At 37.3% G+C, this 14755-nt stretch overlaps 1 protein-coding gene across 6 annotated transcripts in view; it reads right to left on the reverse strand.

The window, feature by feature from the left end:
* TPD52L1 (TPD52 like 1) overlaps positions 1 to 14755 on the reverse strand; it is a 163307-nt gene that overhangs the window by 21799 nt on the left and 126753 nt on the right. For all 6 annotated transcript variants that reach the window (XM_069077479.1, XM_069077480.1, XM_069077476.1 and 3 more), the window contains exon 4: positions 2375 to 2476. In XM_069077479.1, coding sequence (XP_068933580.1) covers positions 2375 to 2476 — 102 coding nt within the window. The remainder of the gene's footprint in view (positions 1 to 2374; positions 2477 to 14755) is intronic.

Raw genomic sequence — 14755 nt, forward strand, 5'->3', positions numbered from 1 at the left:
TGTAATTAACTTGCTATAAGATATTCTAAATTTGCAAGACTAAACAGCAAAAATAGATACATTCAAGGCAGAGCTAAATTTGTTCAACTGGTATCTGTCTTACAGATGTTTAGTTTTCACTTTATTATAATTTTTAAAATCTACCTTTAGTGGGTAATGGAGCTGTCAATCAAAGGATTTCACTGATGAACTTTTCTGCTGTCAGAAAATCCCAAACTGAACTGCTTGCAGATTTCTCTAAGAACTTACAGCTATCAGACACAATACCTACTTTTTCACAGTTTTCCCTTCGTCATTCCTTCTCTACTACATAACTTTCTTTCAAGAGCCAGTCTGTTTTGTGGCACTATATACCATGTGTACTGTATTTTCACTGCCAATTTTTATGACTGAGGGGAGAGGCTTAATATTCTTTTCTGGAGAAATTTTCTATCTATTACTCTCTCCCTTTCTGCATGCATGCATATGTCTATACATATGTGTGCATGTGTGTGTGTGTAAATATGAATGACAAATCACTCCAGTATCTTTGCCACGAAAACCCCAAATGGCATCAGGAAGAGTTGGACAGGACTGAAAACAAGTGAATACCACAACCACCACCAACAGAAGGAAGGTGGGGAGAGTGAGAGGAGTAAAGTTTGAAATACATACAAAAGAGGGAAGAATTCGTCTTTTATACCATTTCTGTCTCTTCTCTTGCTTTTCCTTCATTCCTCTCCTCTATCTAATTTACCATCAATGAGAACAAGCAACTGTATCTGTAGACTGTTGCATAAACTGACAGATGAAGGGAATATGGAAAAGAAATTGGGAAGAACAGTGGAATGTAGAGTCCTGGACTATGGTTGTGAACCCCAGCTTTATCTTCATGAGCCACTTAAGTCAATCAGCAAGCATTTATTAAGCACTTACTATGTACCCAGCACTTTTGCAGGGCCTATTCTCTCTAAATTGGTAGTGCCCCCCAACTATCTTGTATTTCCCATATATATACATACAAACACATACATTTATGTGTTTGTATGTGTATATTTATATATACACATACACAGGGAAATAAAATTCATGCTGTATATACACATATGTGCACATTATGTCTATATGCATACATGTGTATATACATATGCATATTTGTGAGAGAGAAAGATACACACAAGGGAAACAAACACACACACACACACACACACACACACACACACACACACACTCTCTCTCTCTCTCTCTCTCTCTCTCATCAAATAGAAGGGAAGCTCTTGAGAGCAGGGTCTATTTCATTCATCTTGTCTCGATCTCCCCAGTACCAAGCACAATGTCTGGCACAAACAAGTTGTTTAAAAAATGCTTGTTGATTGACTGATTGTTTTCTTGTCTATGTGATTGGGGAGGGTGGGTATAGGTGGCCCAAGGTCCCTTCTAGCTCTAAATCTAAAATACAAAGATCAGTCTGTGATTTCATCAGTACAGGAACTCTTGCTGGACAGAATGCCTCCATCACTGTAGTTCACAACACTTCTATAATTTATATTCTTAGGAAAGTGCCTGAGGTTCAGAAGGTAATTGACTGGTCTATGGTCACTCAGCTGGAAGTATCTGAGGCAGGATTTGAATACACGTTTTCCAGAACTCTATCCATTATGCCATGCTGCCTCTCTATTTAGCATTAGAATATGATTTAAAAAAAAAACCTAAATAGTGCAATACAGGGCACTTTGTAAATGTTCAAATAGATAGATATAGATATACACACATATATTCATGCATATATACAGATACACACACATACATATAAAAATAATTCTTTCACTGAAGAACTTTTCAACAGTACTTGTACAACAAAGGAAACACCTTCACCGAAGAATCAAAGAATAAAGGGTCTTGCCTTGCTGGGACTAGTTGACTCACTTTCACTACTAAGAATCAACAGATATTTTCAACATAAATGAGCAGCCCTTCCCAGATGTGGTAGGATTTATCAGTTAAAGGTTAGGCTGCTACCGAGGCTTCAGCTTTCCAGGTAGATTCCATTTCACGTTTTGTTTTCAATGTTAAGATTATAGTAATAAAGCCTCTCCTAGCATGTGGTATCTGAACAGGAAATTCCTCCTATTTTGCTCTCAATAGTAGTGATTACAAATGTCTAAAATGTCTCTAAGTTTCCACTAGGACTTGCAGTATGGGAAGGAACTCCTCTGCCATGGCTCACTACACTTTTGCTAAGGCAGCCTACCTCAGGAAACAACCACTTCTCACTTACTAGCAGTGGCTATTCACAGACATTACATAGCAAGGGAAGGAAGATCAGATGACAATGAAGTGAACAATGCCCTTCTTTCTCAAAGCCAAGTTCAAAGCTCATTCAATCTAGAAATACCTCATGTCTCCAAACTTCTTGCTGATGGCTGTGCCCACGTTGCTGAAAGCTGCAGTTGCCTTCTGTCCTGCATGGCTCAGAGTTTCATGTGTTTTCTTGTAGCTAGAAATACAAGAAAGCAATAATAACTCAGTTCAGATAACAAATAGTATAACATTTATCTGACTCACAGATTCTTATTCAGAAAGTTGTCTCTAGTGTCTTATAAATTTAGTAGGCAGATAATCCATAGAAGTAAACATTCCTATTCATCATCCTGTGATGGTTGGTTAACTGTAGTTCACTTAAGGTGAAAACCTGGCCTTCGAATACTACAGCATCAAACATGGACCCACAAAAATGGGAACATACGTCTTTTAAAAGCCATCTGTTGTGCAGGCAGAAAGGTTTAAGAACCACTCTTAAAGAATCACCATGACTCAGCCTTGATGGACTTTCTAAAGTGAGTATTAGTTTAAGAAAGCTATCCCCAGGGACCAGAAAAGGTAGGTAACTAATGGGAAATTTAAGTTTTTGTTAGGCTTTTAATTTGTGTAAAGGTAACTTGGCAAGTCAACATGAATTTAGTTATTTAACCTATGTTATCAGTGCTAAGATGTCTGACTGACAAGAACAGATTGCTCAAAGACACTCAGCAGCTATAAACTAGGACAAACCATTTGCCTTGCATGGCTGGATGCAGGGGGTGGAGATGAACTAAATAATTCCTTGAAGTCTCCACCTCTGAAAAGAACAATCAAGATGTTAATCACTACTTTCTTTAAAAATGTGGTTAAGGCATCCATACCCCACCTGCAAGTAAGTTTAAGCTGGCCCCAGAAGAATCACCTATATCAGAGGTGTCAAATATGCAGTTTGCAGATATGCCTCTTGAGCAGTTTGAACCAGATTAAAAATGGGAAATATTTAACAAAATAAATTAAATACAACCTCTCCCCACCACAGATAATGTTGACACAGTTTTCTAAATTGGTACAGGTTCTCAGAGATCCTTATGTACGGGTTAGTGGCCCCCATTTCTATCTGAGTTTGATATACTAACCACCTTCAAGCTGTTTTAATTCCCTATCTCCCTATTTAAGACCATGGTGTCACAGATTTTGGAGGCTCAAAGAGACCTTAGAAATCACCTAATCCAATTCCTTCATTTTAAAGATGAGGAAACTAGGGCACAAAGAGTCTAACAGTTCATGGTTACACAGGTAGAAAATAGCACAGCCAGGGGTGGCCAGGTAGCACAGTGAGTAAGAGCACCGGCTCCAGTGTCGGGATGACCTGGGGATCGAATCCGGGCTCAGACACTTAGCACCCACCCAGAAACACCTGGCCGTGTAACCTTGAGCAAGTTACTTAACCCCAATTACTTAAAAAAAAAAAAAAGAAAGAAAATGGCATAGCCCAGGATCATATTCAGGTCTTCTGAATCCCAATCCAATATTCTTTTTATGGAACTGAACTATACCTCTTAACTATTGATGGGGTTAACAAGTAATTCCCAGGGTCTTTTTCTTTCTTTCTTTTGGGGTAAGTTTTAAAATTCATTTTAAACTTAAATACAAAATAAGAAAAGAAAAAAACCAAACATTGCCATTGATACACAGCAGAACATAAGAGAGGATTCAATATAAAACAACAAATTTCCATTTCAGGAAGACCTATATAATAAATATATAAAAAACACATTATTTTCAAAGCTGTCCAGCTTTTCTTTGCTTTCTTGTAGATTTTCTTTTGTTCTCTGTGTGCTTTTTACTTTATTCCCCCCCATACACACACATACATACCTATAACATAGATATCTATAAACACACATATATATTCATACACACACATATATTTAAGTTTTTGTTAGGCTTTTAATTTGTGTAAAGGTAACTTGGAAAGTCAACATGATTTTATCAAGTTTATTTCCACTTGTCATGTTTCTCTGAAGATGGATAGCATCATTTCCTATACGATAGCATCATTTCTTATACCACAGCAATATTCCAATCTAATAACATTCTGAGAGATTATCTACGAAAGTTTTCCCCCAATTTTCTGCATTCCTTCTATTCTTGGCTACGTAGGTTTTATTTATACAGGAAATTTTTTAGTTAAAATAATAAAAATTATCCATTTTATACTTCAACAATGCTCTCACCTTATAATATAGTTTAAGCTCTCATACTACAGAATCTGCTTTCTTTATATCCTCCCCCCCAACCCCTGTTTCTTTGAAACTTTTGCTATTCCAAATGAACTTCTTGGTTTTTTTTTCTAACTCAGTAAGATAATTTTTCAGTAATTTAATAGGGATGGTATTGAATAAATAGATTAGTTAGGTAAAAGTGTCATTTTAAAAATTATATAGGCTTTACCTACTCATGAACAATAAATATTACTTCAATTATTTAGATCTATTTATATAAAAAATGTTTTATGTTTATGTTCATATAGTTCTTGTGTCTGTTTTGGCAGGTAATTATTTTAAATGACCTAAAACAAAACTGAATAATATGTCTGACAATGTAATTTCCCTATTTTTTTTTGCCTTTGAGCAAATCTATTTTAGCTTTAACTTTGTTTGAGATCATGAGTACTACCCCTGCTTTTTTTTTACATAAATTCTACTCCTAACCTTTATTTTATGTTTCTGTGTATCTCTCATTTTTATAGCATTTCCTGAAAGCAACATATTGTTTTATTCAAATTTTTAATCTACTATCATTTTATCCATTTTATGGGTAAATTCATTCCATTTACATTCTAAACTATAATTATTTGTTATATGTTTTCCTCCTTCCTAGTTTTCCTCACTATCTTTTCTTATTCTACCATCCACTACCTTCTCCTCCTACTCCTTAACCTACCCCCACCAAGAGTGCCTCCTTATCTTTTCCCCCACTCTATCTCCTTGCCCTCTTGTTTCTTCTTGAATTTAGAAGACTTTTATATCCTTCTAGATATATATGTTGCCCCTCTTTCACCCATTCCCATGAGAGTAAGATTTCAGTACTACCCACCTTCCCTCCTACTTGCTTCTTCTCTTAGCAGTTTTTCCTTTTAGACCTCATTTGTATGAGATAATTGTTCCTTTTGTCTTTCCTTACACAGTTTTATTTTTCTCAGGATCACCCCATCATACTCAGCTCAGCCCAAGTCTTTCATTCAAACTACCCAAATAAAAATGACAGTCATGAAAGAACTGATAATATTTTCATATATAAGAGATAAACAATTCAAACTTATGGAGTCCCTTATAATCAGTCCTCAATGTTTACTTTATATTTCTCCTGGAAGGTATGTTGAATTTTCCCTTAAGTTCTGCTGTTTTTGTAACAGATACCTGAAAGTCTTTCAATTCATTAAATATCTTTTTTTTTTTCCATTCAGAATTATACTTAACTTTGCCAGGTAAGTTACTCTTGGTTGTAACAAGCTCTTTTGCTCTATGAAATGTAGTATTCCAAGATCCATGGTCCTTGAAAGTAGTAGTTGCTAGATCTTGTATAATCCTTCTTGTAGTTCCATAATATTTAAATTTTTTTTTCTTGGTGCTTCCAATATTTTCTCCTTAGCCTGGGAGCTTTGAAACTTGGCTATGATATTCCTGTAAGTTTTTCTCCTGGGATCTCTTTCAAGTGGTGATCAGTGGATTTCTTTCTATTTCAAAATATGCTCTGCTTTCTTGTTCTAGAACTTTGCAGCATTTTCCCTTGATAACTTATTGTAATATTGTATCAAGATTCCTTTTTTATTGTAATTTTCAGGCAGTCTAACTATTCTTATATTATTTCTCCTTGATCTGTTCTCCTAGATCAGTTGATTTTCTGAAGTGTTTCACATTCTCTTCTATTTTTTCATTTTTTAAAAAAAATATTATTTCTTGGTGTTTTAGAATGTCATTAGCTTCCCTTTGGCCAATTCTAGTTTTCAGGGAATTATTTTCTTCCTTAAGTTTCTGATTCTCTATGTCAAGTTGGCTGACTTTTTTTTTCATAATTTTCCTGGATTGCTCTTATTTTAAAAAAAAATTTTTCCTTGATCTCTTATTTGATTTTTAAATTCTTTCAAAAACTCTCTTTATGCTTCTGACATTTCTCACTGAAAAAGGAGTGGCCTTTTTTTTTTTTTTAACTCTGTGTTTCATTATCTTCCTCTGAATATGAACCCAAATCTTCTCTATCCCCACTACAGCTATCTATGGTTGAATTTTTTCTCCTTTACTTACTCATTTATTTATTTAAATATTTTATTTCATTTTTTTTTAGCAGCTATTAGTGCAATCAAGTTCTAGTCCTGAGGTATGCAGAGCAATGTCCCAAGCTTCAGGTCCTTCTTACTATTATTTTCTGAGGTCTGTCCCAAGGGGCTCAACCTTGGTCTCTCCTCCACTCCTAAGTCACTGCTAGAGACCCTAGTTCTGTTCTCATGCAAATGATCTTACTCCCTGTGGTCCCTCCAGTGGCTGAACTCTATGCCCTGGAACTGAAACCAAGGACTTTGCTCTTCTGCAAGTGCCCACAGTGAGCAGGGTTCCTATCCCTCTGCTACTGCACTCACCAGGTGTTTGTTAACTCCTTCTTCCCCACAGTGGCAGCCCAGCCCTGGATAAGTCTGGTCAGCAACAGCTGTACTTAGCATCCCTGGACAGTGGAGGGTCCTTTGATCTTCTCCTACTCAGCCATCAGACACCAACACCATCTAGGAGATGTTTCTAAAAAGTTTCTAAAGCTAAGGCTGCCTCTCAACCCTGCAGCACCCCAGCGCAGGTTGTTTGTTGATTTCCCCACAGTTGGCCTGAAGGTGTTTGCACTCAGGGCAAACCTCTGCCCCAGAGGGCAGGTCTTTCCCAGTGTCTTCTTTCTTTGTCTTAGGAGAACTACTTTACCAGGACTTTTGTTTACTTCCGATGCTCTACATTCCCTCAGAGGAAACAGTCTTTTTCTGTGGAGGAAATTTGGAGAGCAGCAAGTTTTCTGACCTACTCTGCCATCTTCCCACAATCCTCTCCCCAGAGTCTTTTATTATTATTTTTAAACATAATTTGAGGAGATAAAATAAAATGAATAGCTATTTTAGTGTCACTTCAATAAAACATTCCTAAAATGTCTTTTTTTCTTAATTTCAATTTTAAAGTCCTATACCACTCACAGTTCCTACAATCTAGGAAATAGTCAACCAGTTCTAAGTAAAAGGCTAGGATCAGTCATCTATTTGCATGTCAAAAGGAAGAATCCTAATAGGCTTCTTAGTCTAAGGACAGAATTTCTGCTTTTTTGGATAGGACTCACCAGTCAATTTTCTCCTTTTGTACTGGGCTAGTCCACAGCTATTTATCTTATCCCATTATCCATATTGTACCTTCAAGAAAACTGTGTAAAATGTGTTTTGTGGAAATGGACATATCTAGTTCTCTACCTAAGAGGTGTTAAGTACCACATCTGCCTTTTTCATCCTTAAGACCCTAATAAATGTTTCCTTTTCTGTTAAAACCAATGTTTTTGGGTTCTAGTCCTAAAGGAAATATCAGACTATTTCTCGAAATGCTAGAAACAAAAAGTAAACATGCTATAGGGCACTGAATTTGGAGTCAAGAAGGGCTGGGTTCAAATCCGATTTCATACTCTTACTAACAGGACAAACCATTTAACTTCTCTATCTCTTGGTTTCCTCATCTGCAAAATGAGGGGCTAGATGTCCTCCAACTCTAAACCTATAGATTCCATTAAAACAACAACAACCAACCTCGAACTTCCAGATTTCATTGGGAATTCATCAGAAACACCTTACATTAGCACTCTTCAAACAGAATGGAATGATGTGCATATGATGTGACCACTACCACCTCTGATGTTAATCCAGTGTTAGTTTCCAGAAAGTTGAAAGGTATATACCAGTTACTCAGTTTCATTAAATATTCACTTACTGAATATTTTTCAGGGAAGCATAAAGTATGCAATGTAATGAAATAGGGTGCTTGGTTACAAAGATGACAAAACACAAGAGCCTGTCTTACAGAAGCTTTTAATCCAAGAGAAAGACAAACACTACATAAGCACAATTGGTTTAAATGATTTTTAAAAAACTCCTCAAAATCTGGCCCTCTTCACCAGTTCCTTCCCCATACTTATGCACATGTTCTGGTTTTGGTGTTTTGAAAAAACAAAACTAGACACAGTAAAACAAAACTAAACTACATTAAAAAGCCTTTCTTAGACTCCACTATATTCTCAAGCTCTTGTTAATCTACTTCTCATCACCCTTAGCTACCAAACGTCTTAAGGTAGCAAGCCTATCTGTTGCCTCTATTTCTTCAGCATTCACTTATATCTTGCATTCTGATTATTGCCCCCATCATATTATTGACATTCACTCTTCAAAACCACCAATGACTTTCTTCAATTTATGAACATTTCTCAGTGCCTACTATAATAATGACCATTTATATAGTCCTTTATCATTTATACAGTACTTTATTCATAGTAATCCTCATTTCACAGATGACAAAAATGATGCTCAAAGAGGTTTTCTGTCAAACCCCCATTAACACAGTAGCCGTAGACCTCAAAAGTTTACCTTCTCACTCTGAATCTAACACATCACACTGCCTGCTATGTGTAAAGTATCATTCTAAACACCCTAGGGCACACGTGTTTAACTCAAGGACTACAAAACTCCCTAGTACGGCTGAACTTGATTAAAATAGAATTAGGAAATGTTTTAAAAAATAAAAATACAACACGGATAATGTTAATTTGTAGTCAATATGTAGCTGAAGGAATCTATTTCTATTTGAGTTTGACACCTGTGCTGTAGAGAATACAAAGATGAACAAGAGAAATAAGACAAACACACATCCGCTGCACAAGACAAGATACGCTAAATGCGATTAGAGAAACACAGCGCGCTAACCCTTGAGCCCATGTTCCAAGTCATAGCTCCCTCCTACAAAATCCTGTAGAAGGTAACAAACTAACATACAGATTAAGACCTTTACATGTGCATCTCAAAAACTGCACTGACTCTATCAGTCTGATAAAACCAAAAGAAACAGGTTGTAAACATTTTGCAATACATCTTCCAGTGGGGAAGGGATGAACACTGACAAAATTCTTCATAATATCACCACCCCTGACACCATGATGATAGTTCATTCACATCCTTTCCTTGAGATTTCTACCCTTGGTCATAATAAGTATTCTTAATTTTTGTCTCTTTCTGGGAATGTAGATTGTAGTAGAAACAACATCCTATCTTTCCACCCATGCAAGTTAGTTCAATTTTTTCTTAAGAGGTATTGATATTTTCCTTCAGAAGTGGTTGGCTCAGGGGACTTAACGTTCGGACTGCTGATGTCACTTCATCTTCTATGAGTACAGATCAGCTAAGAGGAGCTTCTGATACATCCTGAAGCTTTGCTGATGGATTATGATGAGCCTCTGGATCAACTGAACTCAAGGTGTCCTCAATGCCTATCACTAAATATCCTTCTACTGCTATGGCTAAACAAATCTCTTTTGTTTACTCTTGAGCAGGTTAAAAGTGTCTTGCTTTGTTCCAATATAGAAGCATAAACTACTAGGGGAGTAACCTGAGTCAGGCCCTCTTCTGAACAATGACCATCCCATCCCACAATCTCTCCAAGGAATAATCTTTCTGGAGTCTGTGTCCTGGATTAGAAACATCATATAAACATTCAGCAGCCTGTGGCTAGAGATTCCTTAGTCATCAGTGGCCATCATTTGATTCAGGTAAGTCACATCCCAGCCTTCTGCTTGAGTATGGATATTTCCAAAGAACAAATATATCCCAGTTGTTCAATTTATCACATGAAATCTTCCTGGGGGCGGAGCCAAGATGTCAAAGTAAAATCGGCTCCCACTCCAACCATGTCCAATCCCTGTAAAATATGACTCTAAACAAATTTTAGAGCTACAGAACCCACAAAGTGACAGAAACAAATCTCCCACTGAAGGCAGCCTGGCTGGCTGATAGGAAGGGTATATTGCACCTGGCTGGGAGCCTAGTGCAGGCCCACGTGAACCACCCCCGATAAGAACTGGGGCGGCCCGACCAGAGGCACATACAGGCCAGAGCAGACTTCAGGAGAGTGAATCACAAGCAGAAACCACTGAAAAACAATCAGAAACAAAAAGAAACCACTACAGTGGTTTCCAGACTTCTCAACCCATAAATACCAAAGAGAAAGTAAAAGATTAGTGGGGAACCCTGTTGGAACTGGGTGACATAAGAGTGTGGTCTGGTGCCTCCCTGGGGCAAGAGGTGGCAGAGGCCCTGCAGCTGCTACGTGGCTGCCTCTGGAGCTCCTGGCCTGCGGGTTGTAGGGGGACCAAGTGACCATTCAGAGGGTAATTGCTCTTGCTTTGACCTTCTTGGATCTGGGTCGCTGTCTTGGGTGGTGGTCCTGGGGTGTGTGGTAGTGTGCCAGGGCTTGGGGTGTCTGTAGAGAGGGGAGCCCTCCTGAGACCTCTGACAACAATTGAAAAAACCCCAGCAATTTGGGACATAGCTCTCTCCAATCTGGAAGCAGAGTTCTACTGTGGCAATCAAGTAACTGGCTGGCAAGATGAACAAGCAGAAGAAGCACAAACAGACCACAGAAGCCTTTTTTGGGTACAAAAAGTATCAAAAAATGGAACCAGAAAAAGTCAATGAAGTGAAAACTACTGCATCAAAAGCTCCCAAGAAAACTATGAACTGATTACAGGCTATGGAGGATCCTCAAGAAGGATTCTGAAAATCAAGTTAGAGAAGTAGAGGAAAAATTGGGGAGAGAAGTGAGAATGATGCAAGAAAATCATGAAAAGTGAGTCAACAAATGCCTTAAAAAGCCAAATTTGCCAGATGGAAAAAGAATCTCAAAAGCTCAATGAGGAGAATCAGAATTAGATTGGAGCAAATGGAAGCTAATGACTTCATGAGAAATCAAGATGCGGTTAAACAGATCCAAACAAATGAAAGAATAGAAGGCCATGTGAAATATCTCACTGGAAAAACCACTGACCTGGAAAATAGATCCAGGAGTGATAATTTAAAAATTATTGGACTACCTGAAAGCCATGATCAAAGTAAGAACCTAGAAATCATCCTCCAGGAAGTTCTCAAAGAAAACTGCCCTGATGTTTTAGAACCAGAGGGCAAAATAGAGGTTGAAAGAATCAACCGATCACCTCTTGAAAAAGATCCCAAAAAGAAAACTACTAGAAATATTATAGCCAGGCTTCAGAATTCCCAGATTAAGGAGAGGATATTACAAGCAGCCAGGAAGAAACAAATTGAATACTGTGGAAACACAATCAGGATAACCCAGGATCTGGCAGCTTCTACACTGAGGGATCGAAGGGCTTAGAATATGATATTCCGGAGGTCAAAGGAGCTGGGATTAAAACCAAGAATCACCTACCCAGCAAAAATGAGTATCATGTTTCAGGGGAAAATATGGTCATTCAGTGGAATAGAGGACTTTCGAGCATTCTTGCTGAAAAAAACCAGAGTTGAATAGAAAATTTGACATTCAGATACAAGAAGCATGAGAAGATAAACAGGGAAAAGAAATCATAAGGAACTTATCAAAGTTGAACTATTAACATTCCAACATGGAAAAACAATAATTGTAACTTATGAAACTTTTCTCAGTAGTTGAAGGGAATAGAAATATATATATATATATATATATATATATATATATATATATATATATATATATATATATATATATATATATATATGAGGGTATATGGGCATATGAATACATATGTGAATGCGTGTATATATGTTTACAGGTATACATAGATAGAGGGTACAGGACCAATTTAACAGGAAGGGATGATACTTAAAAGGTGAAATTAAGAGGTGAGAGAGGAATATAATGAGAGGAGATGGGGAAAGATAGAATGAGCTAAACTATCTCATATAGAAGAGGCAAGGGAAAATGGTTACAATGGAGGGGAAGAATAGGAATGCAAAAGGGAATGGGTCAACCTTATTCCCATTGAATTTGGCTTGAGGAGGGAATGAAATACATTCCCTAAATAAGGGTTTCATATCCTCCAGGAGAGTAAGGGGGGAAGGGGATGAGAGGGGGGATGATGGAAAGGAGGGCAGGCTGGGGGGGAGGGAAGTTGGAAGCACCCAATTTGAAATGGGATGGGATCAAAGCAGAGAATAGAACAAGTGGGAGGTGGGATAGGAGGGAGGGAAATATAGTCAGTCTTTTACAATATATCTACTATGTTATTGTTTTGCATTAGCCACACATGTACAACCTATACTGAACTGCTTATCTTCCCAGTAAAGGTGGGTGATAAGGGAGGAAGGGAATGAATCTGGAATTCAAAATTTTAAAATCAAATATTCAAATATATATATATATATACATACTATTATTAATACTATTTTACATGTAATTGGGAAATAAGATATATAGGCACTGGGGCATAGAGATCCAGTGGAAAAGTCGAACGGGGTATGGGAGAAAATATGGGAGAGCAGATTGGAGGAGGGGAAAACCTGTGGGACTATTTTGGGGCAGTGGGTAGGGGAAAACCGGGGAGAAAATTTATAACTCAAAATCTGGCGGAAATGAATGATGTAAATCAGAAGTTAATAAAGCATTTGAAAAATGAAAAAAAAAAGTGAGTCAACAGCCTACTAAGGAGACCCCCCAAAATACTGAAAAAAATAATACCTTAAGAAATAGACTAACTCAAATGGCAAAAGAGGCCCAAAAAGGCAATGAGGAGAAGAATGCCTTAAAAAGTTGAACTGCCCAGATGGAAAAGGAATTTCAAAAATTCACTGAAGAGAATAATACCTTCAAAATTAGACTGGAGCAAATGAAAGCCAATGACTTTATAAAGAAGTCAAGATACTATAAAAAAGATCCAAAGAAATGAAAAAATAGAAGGCAATGTGAAGTATATCACTGGAAAAACCACTGACCCGGAAAATAGATCCAGCAAAGAGAATTTTAAAATTATTGGACTACCTGAAAGCCATGTTCAAAAAAAGAGCCTAGAAATCATCCTTCAAGAAATTCTCAAGAAAAATTGCTCTGAGATTCTGGAACCAGAGGGCAAAATAGAAACTGAAAGAATTCACTTATCACCTCTTGAAAAAGATCCCAAAAAGAAAACTCCTAGGAATATTATAGCCAAATCCAGAATTCCCAGGTCAAGGAGAAAATACTGCAAGCACACAGGAAGAAACAATTTGAGTATTGTGGAGAAACAATCAGGATAACACAAGATCTAGCAGCTTCTACAATAAAGGATCGAAGGGCTTAGAATATGATATTCTGGAGGTCAAGGGAGCTAGGGTTAAAACCAAGTATCACCTACCCAGAAAAACTGAGTATAATGCTTTAGGGGAAAATATGGTCATTAAATGAAGTAGAGGACTTTCAAATATTCTTGATGAAAAAAGTCAGAGCTGAATAGAAAATTTGACTTTCAAATACAAGAAGCAAGAGAAGCATCAGAAGGTGAACAGGAAAAAGAAATCATAAGGAACTTATTAAAATTGAACTATTTACATTCCTATATGGAAAAACTGTAATTGTAACTCATGAGATTTTTCTCAGTATGAGGATAGCTGAAGGGAATATGTGTGTGTGTGTGTATGTATGTATATATAGGAGGGTGTATGTGTGTATAAATGCATATGTGAGTGTATTTGTGTGTACATGTATATATAGACGGAGGACACAGGATCAGTTGAATAGGAAGCAATATCTAAAAAATAAAATTAAGAGGTAAGAGAGGAATATAATGAGAGAAGGAGAAAAGGAGAGATTGAATAGGGTAAATTATCTCATATAAAAGAGGCAAGGGAGAACTGTTAAAATGGAGGGGAAGAGCAGGAAGGTGAAAGGGAATTGGTCAAACTTACTCTCATTGAATTTGGCTTAAGGAGGGAATAACATACACGCTCAATTGGGTATGTTACCCTACAGGAAAATAGGGGGGAAGGGGATAAGAGGCGGGATGATAGAAGAGAGGGCACATTGGGGGAGAGGGTAGTTAGAAGCACATACTTTGAAAAGTGATAGGGTCAAAGTAGAAAATAGAGTAAGTGGGGGGGGGGGGATAGGATGGAGAGAAATAGAGTTTAGTCTTTCACAATATAGCTACTATGGAAACATTTTGCGTAACTACACATGTACAACCTATATTGAATTGCTTATCTTCTCAGTGGGGGTGGGTAAGGAGGAAAAAAGGGAAAGAATCTGTAAATCAAAGTTTTAAAAACAAATATTAAAAAAATGGCTTTTTACGTGCAGCTGGGAAATAAGATATACAGGCACTGGGGTATAGAAATCCATCTTGCCCTACTAGAAAGTATCTGTGCCAAGAAAACCTCCAGTGGGGTCACAAA

The sequence above is a fragment of the Petaurus breviceps genome, unplaced genomic scaffold (genome assembly GCF_028583685.1).
Source record: "Petaurus breviceps papuanus isolate PSGF00001 unplaced genomic scaffold, PetGlider_PUasm1.0 90977, whole genome shotgun sequence".
NCBI classification, from domain to species: domain Eukaryota; kingdom Metazoa; phylum Chordata; class Mammalia; order Diprotodontia; family Petauridae; genus Petaurus; species Petaurus breviceps.